Below are 14,456 nucleotides of genomic sequence, written 5' to 3'. Positions count from 1 at the left end.
AGCTCGCTCGGACCTGGCTTATCGAAGAACAAGAAGCGCCTACAGCTGTTCAAAATCCCACAAGGCTGGCTGACATGATAGACGATGGGCAGGGCTGTGAGTACTCAGACTGTGTTTATTGAACGCAATATGGATAACATCTTGGAGAAGAAAAACGGGAATTGAGAGATATGTTGACCAGTGATGGACATTAGACCTACTGTAAAATTGGAAGCAGTTTGTTCGCACTACCATCTTCATCTCATGCGGCTCCCCTGGCACCAGCTGGATGCTCAAGGCAAAAGCTGACAGGAATAACAAAAGTTCTCCCTTAGATAACAAGACTGTGTTGTGACTCTTCCCCTTCCATCAAGGAAACCCGCGTCGACCGAAGACTGTTGACAGTTGCCTAACCGAGTGAAGGGCTGAACACGGAACACACACACACGCACACATACGCATGTACACTGACACAGACCTACACTTCGAAGCTTATGTCTTCTGTGTTGTGAGATGTGCTGATTTATGTGCTATGTGCTGAGGTGGGGTTTTTCCTTCCTTGTGTTGTGTATTTTCCATTGTTATACCTCTCTGACCTGTCTTCCCCATGTGATGTTTGTGTAATGTATGTATGGTCGAAAGGGTAAGATGGCGCTGACCAGGCTTGCAGCCTTAACCCACCCAATCAATCAACTAACCTCTTGTCACCACTGACAGACCGCCACTCATTTTACTTACATAATCAATATGTTTAGACCGTGTTCATTTACAATCCACCATTAAACCTCATAGTTTTGTGTCAAACAGATAAATGTTAAAACACAGCTTAACTGTAATTCTTTTTTCTCCATCAGATTCCTGTCAACTCACAATCGACACAAACACAGTAAACAGAAAACTCCAACTATGTGACAACAACAGGAAGGCAACCCATCTGAAAGAGGATCAGTCATATCCTGATCATCCAGACAGATTTGAACGTTCTCAGCTGTTGTGCAACAATGGTCTGACTGGTCGTTGTTACTGGGAGGTCGAGTGGACAGGAAGGGTTGATATTGCCGTGAGTTATAAAGGAATCAGAAGGAAAGGAGACACAAACCACTCATGGCTTGGAAGGAATGATCAGTCCTGGTGCCTGGGCTGCTTTCATGATGGTTACTCTTTGTGCCACAACAACAGTGTAACATTCAGTCGTCTCCCCTCCTCATCCTCTGTCTCTAACAGAGTAGCAGTGTATTTGGATGCTGCTGCTGGCACTCTGTCCTTCTACAGAGTCTCTTCTGACAGCCTCAATCACATTCACACCTTCAACACCACATTCACTGAACCCCTTTATCCTGGGTTTGGGCTTCAGAATGACACCTCACTGACTATATGTGACTTAAAAGAAGACAGAGAAAAACTCTGAAATCATCTACAACAAACATTAGCAATAAGCTGCAATAGTATTTTTTTTTCAAAAGAGAACAACAGGCAAAGCTTTGTTACTTTAAAATCCTCCTGATACAGCTGCTCCTTTATCTTTAGCTGTGGCACCAAACAGAAATGGCAGTGTGTGAGGACTGTCCTGGTATCAATCTGTCCTTCTAGAGACTCATGGCCTGATATCCTCATCCACATTCAGGCCATGAGTATCACAATAGCTGAGCCTCATTAGTTTGGTTTTAGGTTTCAGAATGACACCTCAGTGTATTTAAAAGATTTTAAGATGTTTTAATAATTAGATATGATGGTTCGACTGTGAGTGCCAGCATGTCCAATGAACAGTACTGGCTTTTTGTTATGTGCCTGCTGTGTTTTATGGAGGAGCTGTTAAAATAAGAAGACAACCAACTCTTTTATTGTTTACCAATAATTTTAGAGCTGTTTTATAATGAAAGTCTGTTGTTGGTGTTTTTGAAAAATACATAAATACGTATGTTCATACATAAAACAAAACATGAGCTTTGACAATTTATGCAGAAACCCAGCAGATGAAGCTCTGAAACAATCGAGCTGCACTAGTCCTCCCAAACAAATGATCCCAGAAATGTTAGAATAAGTATGCAGTCTAGTAAACTCTGCTTTTCAATGGCTGAATCATGGGTAACTGTGGCGTAACACCACAAAAAGTTCATCTCTGCATCAGAACTTCAAGTGCAATACTTTGATTTGAAAAGAAATAACTTGATGTTATTTAAGATTATGTAGGGTTTTTTGTTATGGATGATGTTATATAGTTTCATGTTTATTTTATTTATTGAGTTTATTGTTTGAGCTGGATTAATTCCACACTCTGCAACAAGCTTACGTGCCATGCTGTCTAACCACCACCGGAGGGTAGTGTTGGCCTCCATGGGAGTGGGGTGGGCTAGGAGAGATTCAGCTTTGTATTTATTATGTCCTGTTAAATCCTAAACGACTTTTATATTACAATGATCAGATCTGAAAGAATATGAATGAATGAATGAATGAATGAATAAATAAATAAATAAAAGGACTCAACTTCTTTATTACTCAGATGCAATGAGAAACACCTGTCACTGTAGGGTTGGAAAAAAAAAATAAAGTTTTAGTCTCATTTCAGGTTGGTTTGTGAAGTATGTGTGACCACAAGCTGAACACCACTGGAAGACTTTCACCTCAGTATCAGCAGGTAAATATTTGATGTGTGAGCTGTCCTAAGTCAGGCAGAAGCCAGATCAATACTAAGAGGTTGCTGCATGTCTCTTTACCTTCATGTTTTTATTTAACCACTCCTGCTTCTTCTTCCCAATATGCTGTTTGCTATATGAGCTCATAACATGTTCATTGAGACAAGCTAAAGCATTAGATTCTGAACATGACCTCTGACCTCAGCAGCAGCCTTTATTTACACAAGTGACGTATGTCTGAAAGGCTTAGGAACAAAAGTTCGCTCAGTCAACACCGACCTCTGAGTCAAAAAAGAAAAAAACTGGTGCAAACCACAAATGTAATATAATTGAGTTTAGTACCAACAGCAGGCAGAAATCATGTAATGACCAAATAACATTTTGAGGTGAACGTCAAAGGTGATTAGAGCATGACATTTTTTACACTTAGTATTTTAACTTTTCTTAAATTATCTGGACAACTGTGATATATACGAATATATACAAATACTGTGAAAAGTCAAAATTGTCTGAATATGTTTTCTTGTTTATGTTTTAAAATGTCTTTAAAGTTACAAACTGTAGTTTCACACAGAATATATTTCAACATGAATCCACACAGATTACAGCAAATGTTTGACAGCAGCACAAACTGCACCCTCTGATGGGACCATGGAATTACACATTCACTGTTACTGCAAACTGAACGTCCAGCCATTTTCTGAACTGATTGACATATTGAGGTTCTGAGAAGGGTTGGAGACTGTCCCTGTTGGTGAGAGATGTGACCTTCAACTGATCTCCAGTCACCAATCATCAGACGTTGAAAACCGATTGATGGTGGTCTTTTCTTGATGTCCTCCTATGGTTGAAACATTGACTTACTGGAAGGCAAAGAGCTAAGGGCGTTTCCACACCCAAATGAAAGTCTGATGTCAAAATGAGTATTTATTTGAAATGTAACATCTAGTTTCTGGAGTGTTGCTTACTGAGCACATGGCCAAAACAAAAACCCATTGTAGCCCTAACACATATTAACTGTGGGTGGTGATGCCTAACTCCATACTTGTGTTTTAGAGAAAACCAAAACAGGTCTGTGAAGTAGAAATTTGGGGAACATCTTTGTATTGCGTAGGGTTCAGGTTTGTGTCATCACCGATAATGAACTTGACCTAGCTTTTAACAAACTCTTATTATTTTAAATGTTGAATCATTTTTGTGTATGATGGGTGTACAAGGACCCAACACACTCAATGGTTGACTCACTGATTTGCACTTTGTCTTTGTGTGTGCAACTGACAATAATCTCCTCTCAGCCCAGATGTCCGTCTCCTCCTTCTCCGCTCGTCTCTTCCTCCACTATGAAAAGAAATGGAGACTGTCATCAGTCATAACGCCACCACCTGTGGCCTCACCTGCCTCCCAGCACCGCCCCCTTGAGCTCACTGCACCACTCCTCTCCTGCAACTGATCCAGGGACCACACCTCCACCACACTGGGTTTGGACAGAACAATGACTGACTTTAGGAACCCAAGACTGTGATAACATATGTCGTCACAAAAAAATGTTTTTTTCTGAACGGTATATTTTTGATAAATTTTCATGTTTTTAGGGTGCTGAATCCAAAAATGAGCTCTATTTTCCTCCATCAAGTACATTTTTTTTTTGCAAAATATTAGGACTTTACATTAAAAAAGCGAAAACAGCAATGAAAAAAATTTCCCAAGGAACAAAATAAACCTGTTGGGACATCATCCACTGAGCTCCTCACGCCAAACCCACCCCACCTCCCCCTCCTACTAACCCCACTTAATTCCTCACATTTGAATTTAAAAAGGTAAATTGGATGCTTAATTAAACCAAAAACTTGAGTTCTGCAAGAAAAACTGACAAAATGGAATTATTAAAATATTTTTCCTGGTTTAAGTGACTAAAGATCTACAAGAAAAAAACAATAAGAAATGTACCAAAGATGGTATTTTTAAGACTTTTTAAGATTTTTTTAGGGACTTGTTACACTTGTTAATTGTGACTTGTATGTTCATATGTTTTGTTTTTTTTACCAAACAATAATTCAGTATCAACAAAACTGATCTTGGGTTGTGTTAAACTGCAGCAGTATTAACCCACAGTAGGACTCGAGTTGTTGAGAAAAAGTAAACATGTAGGTTTAAACATAACCGACTCATCAGTCTGGCTCAAACTTTGACCCTCTGGTCAATAATCCCCCCCTCCAGAGGACGGACAGAGAGACATAGACGGGCAAACAAAGAAGGACACACTGAGTACTGCTGGATCTGGTTCTGAGGTTCTGCTTACAGGTCTGAATCATAATGGAACCAACATCAAAACCTGCTGCTGTTCTGCTGCTGTTTCTCCTGCACAGCTGTGTGGCAAACCATGGTAATGAACTCCTTTCTTCTTCAATGTGTGAACTGGTGTTTTTAGTGCTCATATTACTGGTACTAAATGTAGGATCATCATATGACTAATCTAGATCAAAATTGTACTTTGGTTTGAATATATGTCGATTTAAGTCTTTTATGAAAGTTCATAAGAAGACAGAAAGTAACCCTCAGTCTGTGCATCTGTACATTTGATTGTTTAACCAAATATCACTTTTTTTTCTTCTTCTCTTGTCTTGAATTTGATGAACACTAAACCAAATGAACCATTTTAAATCTGGTCTGGAAGTATAATTACAAAGACTGTAAAAACAGTCTTTGTAATTAGTACTACCATCACTTCTACAATTACCCGATAGAAATACGCGTATAATATGATTGAAATCAATTCTCAAGTATGTAAATTACTGACCTTTACTTAAGATATGTTTTCCGTCCATTACTTTTATTTTTGGAGTACGTAGTTAATACAGTATTTTTATATGCCATGCATTTTGCCAAAGGGGGAGGTGGGTGAAACACAATCACCTGGAAGAGGCAGACCCTGTAAATGATTTATAAAGCATATTGTGTCATTTGACAAAATCTTCCTCATTATTAGACAGAAGATAAATGGAAGAATGGAAAAATTTTATACAAATCCAATCCCAAAAAGTTGGAACATTGTGTAAATTAAAACATTAAAACCATATCTCATGTTGAATTTGATAGCAGCAGCACATCTGAAAGGACTGTGTTTACCACTGTCTAGTGTCTTCTGTCCTTTATAAACGGTCTGTAAACGTCATGGATGAGGAGAGCAGCTGATGTAATTTTGGAAGAGGTACTTTGTCCCATTTTTGTCTGATAGGGGATTCTAGCTGCTCAACAGTCCCAGGTCATTTTGCATTTGATCATTTGTGTGACTACAGAACAGATTTTAAATTAAACTGGAGGCTGAGTGTTGGTGATGCTGGAAGGGTTTAACTGATTTTCTATCTTTGTTGTAGTTTTTCTCAGTGGCCACCTCGCCTCACAGGTTTTGGTCCGGAACAGACGAGCCAACCAGATGTTTGAGGAGCTGAAAGCAGGTGACCAAACAGCAGCTTTTCTCCTCATTATTACATCCACTATGGTTTGACATCTTGACCATTCGTATCATTCTGTGTCTACTGAACTCATAAAATTCCCTGATTCAAATAAATGTTTGTACAGGGAGCAGGTTCATTTCTCTCCCTTTTTGTATCTACTTTAGATTCAATTGTAATCACTTACTTTAGCATGCGCTGCAGGTTTGGAACAATATTAGCTTTGAGTCTTTGTTGACTGGAGGTGGGCAGAGACTGCTAAATGTTAGCATTAATTCTGGAAAGTAAATCAAAAAGAAACAAAAAGAGCCAAACAGAGACAACAAACAACTGTGAAGTGACACAAAATTACTATAACATGTTTTACAGGTGCTCTCTATGTTTGTGTCTCATGATACTGTCACGATTATAGTGTGTTAATGTGGATTATTTCATATCAGGGAACCTGGAGAGAGAGTGTGTGGAGGAAATCTGCGACCACGAAGAAGCCAGAGAGGTGTTTGAGCAGCCAGATAAAACAGTATGTTTTTACTTCTCTCTCCTGTCAGAAGTTTTAACAGCACTGAGATCAGTTCAAAGTCTCATCGCAAAACAATCTCTCTTCCTACAGGAAAAATTCTGGAACAAATACCTCGGTGAGATATACTGGATTTAAACATGGAAACAAATATGTTCAATACTAAGAGATAAGTATATGTATATGAACAGTATGATTTTTTTTATTACAATAAATAAGAAATAAACATTTCTTTCTTCAATTTTCTTGTTTTGTGTAACCAACAGTTCCACAGTCTTTCAGTTTATCAGAGGAAATTCTCATATTAAGTGATTTTAAACAAACAAAACATCCATCCATCGATCCTTTTTCTTCTGCTTCTCTGTGCCCCGGTCATGAGGGCAGCAGCCTACACAGAAGCCCAGAGCCCCTCCTACCACCACCACCACATACCCCCAGAAAACTTGTATCCTCCCCCTCCCTGACAGAGATGTTTGTGTTTGGATGGATGTTTTGGTCCAGTTTAGATTTGATGTGTTTCTGAATAGAACTAGAATTGGTTGAATGTTTCTGTGCTTTCTGTTGGTTTGAATGAATTTGATTTTGTGTAATCTTGTTATTTATTGATTTTTATTTATTTTTTTGCTTCTGTTAAACTTTGTGCAGTTGGATGAACACAAGCAGAGTCCAATTTTTCACGTTATTTGTACACCAGAGTTTATTCAGCTGTGAGCTGCACTGCAAACATGAACAAAATCAAGAACAGCACACAAAGGGAACACACCAACATCTCACTGTGTCTGTCTATTTGTTCTGCAGACTGTAAAGGAACTCGGATGTCAAGAACAGCAAAAAACATCAATCTCATCAGAAAATGCATAGAAGGTGAATATAAATGAACACAATAAATAATAAAACAGTTAACTAGTGTAGATTAACGCAGAGTGTGTGTCTGTCCTCAGGTCAGTGTATTTCTGGTCAGGGTAATGGTGTGAACTACGAAGGAGACATCAGCATCACGCAGTCGGGCAGAGTGTGTCAACACTGGAGGCACAGCTTTCCACATCCTATCTTTAGGTAACTGAGCAATTCCCCACATAAAAACAAAAATTACAGTCCTGGAACTAACTAACGAGCTTCTTAAATTAGGTAAGAAATAACCAAAGCAAAGCAACATATTACTCATTACCTGAGCAAAAGCAGAAAAACACAAAGGACATTTAATTTAGTCATATTTAAAAGGGCTAGCTCACAAACTAACTGGTAAAACAAAAATTATTAACCACCCAAATTATAACTCAGTAATGTCGTGATGCATGCTCAATCATTCAGGTAAGTAAATCTCCAAAAGTTGATTCTGTTCATCTGGACGTAGCGTGTTCACATCGCTGGTTTCCTCACTCATCCAAGTGACTTCTTCAGTCTCAGCTGACTGCAGGTTCCCCCAATCGTATAAACTGTACATTTGCATAATGACTGAAACCAGCCCACTGAAGGAACAATGGGCTGGGAGGTCAGTTCCTTGATCATTAATATGCAAATTCTCATGACCATCAACAACCACTGACCAAAGGCCATTATTAAAGTACCATTCACAGAGAGTTGGGGAATGGCTACAATCACAGCATTGTAAGATGGCGAAAGATGTACCCTTAGGCCCCCTCCTCGATTCAGAGATGGTCTTTCCCTTTTTACGTAAATGGCCTCCTTGACTCCGCGCTCAAACCAGCGTTCCTCCCTGTCCAGGATGTGTACATCCTCATTAGGTGTAAATGTCGGTGTAGCTGTAGGTGTAAATAGAATGCGGAGTCCTGGCCCGACGAGGTAGCTCGTCTGTGTTGTGCCATCCGCTTCGCGAGAGGTTGTTTGGTTTCCCTGACGTATAAATCCTGGCAATCCTCCTGGCACTTAACAGCGTGCACTATGTTACTCTGTGTCGGGGGACCCGATCCTTGGGGTGGACCAATTTTTTGGCGCAGTGTGTTTTGGGTTTTGAAAGTCACAGAGACACGATGCATCAGAACTGTTCTGATACTCCTGACACATATGGGATCATTACAGGTTTTCGCCTAGGCAGCAGTTGTCCTTCTCTCCTGGATCGGCTGGAGCTTTCTTTTGGCGCCTTCTTTAATGATCAAGGAACTGACTTCCCAGCCCATTGTTCCTTCAGTGGCGCTAGTTTCAGTTATTATGGAAATGTACAGTACTGTTTATAAGATTTGGGAAACCTGCAGTCAACTGAGACTGAAGAAGTCACTTGGATTTACTTACGTGATTGAGCATGAATCAAGACATCTATAGCTTTGCTTTTGCAGATGATCAGTACAGCATCCGTATTAGTGCAGAGGTCATGCCAATCTGACAGTCTTCCCGTTCCATTCTGTTCACACTGGTGAACAGCACACTGAGATCCTTCCTCCACTTGGGGAAGTAATTCATTCCCTGTTTTCCTGTGTGTCTGCAGAGAGTATAACACTTCAGAACCAGGCAGCAATTTGAAGGAGAATTTCTGCAGAAACCCTGACCATCGTCCAGAAGGTCCCTGGTGTTTTACCAAAGACCCATCTGTCCAGAAAGAGACCTGCAGAGTACCAATATGTGGCAAGTATCTGCTATAGCCACTGAGTAAAGATTATGAATACAATGATAATAATTAATATTCTTGCACCATTTTAGGCTAGTTGACACTCTTGTACTAGTAATGTTGGAAAGCCATGTCGGCACCTAACATGAGCTGCTCAGAACTCACTGAATTTCTTCCACAGACTCTTCTTACATCCTGGAGTGTTTCAGGGCTCATATACAATTTAGGATTATATTTTTCTGTAGTTTGAGCTCCAAGTTCTGTCAGCTGATCTTTTTTTTTTTTTTTTTTTTGGTTAAAGGTGAAGACTTTGTCCCACCCACTGTGGCAACGAAACCACAGAAACCTATAGTGTGCTTGCCTAATTATGGTATAGAATATAATGGGGACCTAAGTGTTACCATAGGAGGTCACACCTGCCTGCCATGGTCATTACCGGAGGTAAAAACCCTCAGTCGGGACAAAGAGTTCATCCCTGAAGTTCAGCTGCAGACCAACAAGTGCCGAAATCCTGACGGTGACTCTGAGGGCCCCTGGTGCTATGTCAGGATTGCTGGAAATATAACAATGGACTACTGTGATCTGCAGCTATGTGGTAGAGTACAAACCTACAATCCACTATTAAATAAATCCTCCTGTTTACCTGCCCCTTACCTTTCCAATTGTCCACCTGTTTCCTGCAGATGACCCACTATTAGGGCCTGAGCAAACAACTGTGACCGAAGGCAGGGAGCGCTCCGTCTTAGGTCAGGCCAGGAAAAACCTTTTCAGTCCTCGCACGTTTGGACAAGGAGAGGATGGTGAGTGCACTTAATGGGCAGTGACAGCAAGCATCAGGTAATCACTGTACCCCAAAAAGCTGAAAGAGAACAATTCAAGAAGCAGGTGATCCATCTAGCCTGTTAATAGTTTTGTTGTGTTTGACCATCTATCAAAGTTTTTATTGACTTCTTGTATTGCAGATTGTGGACAGCGTCCCCTGTTTGAAAAGATAAGCAAAAAAGATCAAAACGAAGCAGAGCTTGTGCAGTCATACGGACGTATCGTTGGGGGTGATGACGCTGAAGTGGGCTCAGCTCCATGGTAATGACACTAGATAAACAACATGACTTTAAGGATGGTTGACAAAATTGTTCTGGATGTCTGGTAAAACAGATCAGACTCCCATCAGGAGATTATCAAAGTAACATTAGATATACTTGATTTATCCCAACATTCAGGAAACTGCAGCACCATAGCACCCAAAACATAAAAACTGTAAAATACATAGAACACCACAAAACCAAATATCTTGAAAGATAAATAAAATACACACAAGAAAGAGCTGAGGTAACAAGGAAACATAAAAAGTGAAGGATTCAAAAAGTAAAAATGAAAATATTTAGGAGCTTGTAGTACAATCAAGCAAATAAATACAAGTATGACACCGGGAACGTTCAACATCTGCCTCTTCAGCTTAGACAGATGTTGGAAGTTTGTATGCTGCCTGGCAAGGACAGAATGCAAAGGGTGGGCCAGGTCATCCAGTTATTATGCATAGCCATACGCCACAACCATACTCATTTGGGTGACCTCTGTGTCAGCTGATAGAGGAATCTAAACAGTGATAAGATGATAAGAACAGATTAGTAATATGGACACATTCCACAGTGAGCAGTTAAAGATTGTAATCCTGACACATTTGTTCTTCCCATTGTCCATTCTGCCAGTCAGAAACAAATAAATGAACCATTAAGAAATGAACTGTTTCTGTCACCTTTTGAATGACTTTTTAATTCTAACTTAATAGATAATTTCGTTGTTTGCAGGCAGGTGATGCTGTACAAGCGTAGCCCACAGGAGTTTTTGTGTGGAGCCAGTCTGATCAGTGATCAGTGGATCCTCACTGCAGCTCACTGCATCCTTTACCCACCCTGGAACAAGAACTTCACCATCAACGATATACTGGTCCGCCTGGGAAAACACAACAGAGCCCAGTAAGAAGGCGTGTCTGTCTTAATTATCATTAGTTTCATTTGAAGGCCTGTTGGAATTATGTCATTTTTTTCTAGGTTTGAGCGTAACATTGAGAAGATTGTGGCAATTGATGAAATCATTGTCCACCCCAAGTACAACTGGAAAGAAAACCTGAACCGTGACATCGCTCTGCTGCACATGAGAAGGCCGGTCACATTCACTGATAAGATCCATCCTATCTGCCTGCCCAGCAAGCCCGTCGCCAAGTTGTAAGACAAACGCAACATTTGCAACCAATTACAAGTTGACAAGTTCAGACCAAATTCTTTAATTATATTTCCCACACAAATCAAAAGAAAGGGGTGAAAATGTGTCTTTTGCCTTTTATCTAACTTGGCACAGATTATTGTTTTCTTTCAGGACATGGTAGATTCCTCTCTTTAGGACAATCAATCAATCAATCAATCAAAGCTTTATTCGCCACATACAGGTTGCCCTGCAGTGAAATGGGACAACCCCGACCTTATACACACAACACAGACATTACATGGGGATACAAGTTGGAGACAGACTCCATCTCTGCTCAATGTGAAGTAGTTAAAACGCTACTGCGGTGAAAAGCAGCGCCATAGATTAGCTTAAAGCTGAGTGGTGGACCTATATTGCCTATTGGTAAAGCAATTTACCAACTTACTGCTATTTGTGCCACTCATCTAAACTGACTAAACACAGACATCCAAAATCAGTTTTGTCCTGATGGGGTTAACTAAAACATTCAGACTGGTGTTTTTACCTTTCTCTAACATGAGTCTTGTGTACTGCTGACATATCAACAAAACTGAACGGAGAATTGAATTACCAGTTTTGTCAAGTGATCTGGAGCGTTTCAATATGGGGGAGACTCTGGGTCCGACATAGAGCTTGCTGGAGAGATTATTTTGTTCATATGGTGTTGAATACTGCTAGAAATATTAATTGGGGAGGTATCAACACAGTTTATTATTGTGCCAAGGAGTTTGCTTAAAGTCCTCAGTAAACAACAATTTGATTAAATCAAGTCAGGTCCTCAAACTTGGTCACATAGCTATTTCTGCATAGATATCAATTTTCCTTTCTCCAGTTATTCTGCAGGGGGTTAAAAGATTCTTCAGATCCCACAGATTCTTTCTGTCTTATTGGAAAGTCTAAAGTAATGCAAAGACTGCGCCAGTAGAGGGTGCTATTAAGAACTGTGGTCAGAGACACTTTGGTTCAGTGAGGTTTATACTATGGATGGTGACAGGCTTTGTGATATATCTGACTGGTATTTTTTCCGGCAGTCTGATGTCTGAAGGCTTTAAGGGCCGAGTTACCGGGTGGGGGAACCTGAAGGAAAGCTGGAACCCTGCAGTGAGAAATTTACCATCAGTCCTTCAGCAAATCCACCTACCGATAGTGGACCAGAACATCTGCCGCAGCTCCACTTCAGTCAAGATCACAGACAACATGTTCTGTGCTGGTAAAACAAAACAAAAGATTTTCCACATTTGTTCAACAAGAAAATGCTTGTTTATATTTTATCTTTGGCTTATTTTTGGTCCAACTGTTTGATCCTGAATAAAGCCCTGGTGTGCTGAGTGATGCTGCCGTCTCATTGGCTGTTCTGAATGGAATTTGGCTGTTTCTCTCAGGATGATCCTGCATCTCCTGAAGGTGTCAAAGTTTCTCTATAATTACAGTCTCTGGTTGTTTCAGGTTATAAACCAGACGATAACCATCGTGGAGACGCCTGTGAGGGAGACGGCGGTGGACCTTTTGTGATGAAGGTGAGAATCACAATGAAAGAAGAACAAATGATAGATTAAGTCTCCTCTTTACCATTTCTTATCATTAGATAACATCTGGTTTATATCTCAAGCAGCTGTTTAATAAAATATTTGTTAAATAAATTATAAGACCGACGGCACGAGAACACACAGAAGTGACATCATGTTTTAATTAACACATAGTAAAAAATTATGTAGACTGTGTATTAACTCTTAATTATATAATCAAGTTAACATTTACATTAAAAATGTAATTTTTTCTCGTTTACAAGTTGAACAGTAGTGTAATGGGATTTTCTTATTCCTGACACGTTAAAATTGTTAACGAATTTCCTGAAAATCTGTCTGGACATTAACAGTATTTTATAGTCATAAAATATTTAACCATAATCCAAATATGTAAAATTTATGAAAATGCAAAATGTTGTAATAGGAAATACCAATGCTTGAGTTGACCTGTGCCGAAGTCATACAGTCATGCTTTCTCCAACTAAATTCCCAGTCACACAATCCTAGAGACCAGATGGTAACCCCATGGCAACCAAAGGGGAAAATGTGTGTTCTCTGGGACACCAATGATGATTTGATTCACACAGTTTGTTCAGGGTTTATTCAGTGATTTCATTTATCGCTTTAACTTTGTGTGCATTTTTTTTATGAAGTTGATTATAAATTATTTTTGTGGTCTGTAAATCCCTTTCTACCTAGGTTTTGAAAAGTGCCACACAGCACTGATTTTATTATTATTAATATTAGCATTAAAACATATACACTGCACAATCATACACCAATATTTCACTGGACCTACTTCACCTACTAATGGGAAGGTTGTTGGTTTTATCCCTGTCTGTGTGCCAAATACCCTTTGGGCACTTTGGCATCAGAAACCTTCATCAAAAAGGGGTTAGGGTAAAAAGTGTGTAAAGTCTTCAGATTTGCCTAATTGGCAGCCTCAATCTTCATTTATTATCTCAATTTAGAGAAAAGCAGTAAATCCTCACAGTTAAGTGTTATTTGACAGTTTGCTTAAAAATTGAAAAAATAGTTACAATAGTTAAAATATTTATAGAGTTTTTCGTTCTTTCAGCTCTGAAAAGACTTTTCTACCATTTACAAAAGGTTCAATCTGAGAATTTAGAATAGTTGCCTTTGCAAACAATGACTCTTATTTTGAAACTGTCTTCCTGTGCAGTACCCGGCAGAGAACCGCTGGTATCAGATCGGCATCGTGTCATGGGGAGAGGGCTGCGATCGTGACGGGAAGTATGGCTTCTACACTCACCTGTTCAGGATGACCAGGTGGATAGGCAAAGTTATTGAAAAGATGGGAGGAAGCGAAGATGAGTAAACACAAACCATCGATGTCAATCACTTCACATTGAACCCTGTTAAGCAGCATGGCCCCAATAAAGATTGTTAACGCATTGTACCCTGGCCTCTGGTGTTATTCAAAAGCCTTGGTTTGACCTGCAGCAATAAGAGTCAGTAATAACAAATAAGCCAACGTGATCTTAGAAGTTCTCTGGGGATTTTTCCAGAGGTTTGTAGCTA

The 14,456-nt window shown here is 39.7% G+C and overlaps 2 protein-coding genes across 6 annotated transcripts in view; both read left to right on the top strand.

Moving 5' to 3' along the window:
- Nucleotides 1-14,456, top strand: part of LOC102289320 (NLR family CARD domain-containing protein 3) — a 29,319-nt gene that overhangs the window by 12,659 nt on the left and 2,204 nt on the right. For 4 of the 5 annotated variants that reach the window (XM_042225007.1, XM_042225010.1, XM_042225009.1 and 1 more), the window contains one exon: nucleotides 834-1,027. In XM_042225007.1, coding sequence (XP_042080941.1) covers nucleotides 834-1,027 — 194 coding nt within the window. Of the gene's footprint in view, nucleotides 1-833; nucleotides 4,718-14,456 lie in introns of those variants that run through there. The other variant, XM_042225008.1, reaches the window with a different exon arrangement.
- On the top strand, nucleotides 4,833-14,334 carry f2 (coagulation factor II (thrombin)). The gene is made up of 15 exons (XM_005932744.3): nucleotides 4,833-4,995; nucleotides 5,987-6,067; nucleotides 6,505-6,584; nucleotides 6,675-6,699; nucleotides 7,380-7,445; nucleotides 7,523-7,637; nucleotides 9,025-9,161; nucleotides 9,446-9,739; nucleotides 9,828-9,944; nucleotides 10,107-10,227; nucleotides 10,953-11,120; nucleotides 11,196-11,369; nucleotides 12,420-12,598; nucleotides 12,835-12,905; nucleotides 14,098-14,334. Exons 1-15 carry the CDS (start codon nucleotides 4,926-4,928, stop codon nucleotides 14,251-14,253), a joined length of 1,854 nt encoding a protein of 617 aa, XP_005932806.1. The 5' UTR covers nucleotides 4,833-4,925; the 3' UTR covers nucleotides 14,254-14,334.

Source organism: Haplochromis burtoni, unplaced genomic scaffold (genome assembly GCF_018398535.1).
Source record: "Haplochromis burtoni strain Fernald_Lab_line unplaced genomic scaffold, NCSU_Asbu1 Contig_157, whole genome shotgun sequence".
NCBI lineage: Eukaryota > Metazoa > Chordata > Actinopteri > Cichliformes > Cichlidae > Haplochromis > Haplochromis burtoni.
The sequence above is the reverse complement of the archived record's forward strand: the minus strand, read 5'-3'. Positions and strand labels throughout refer to the sequence as shown.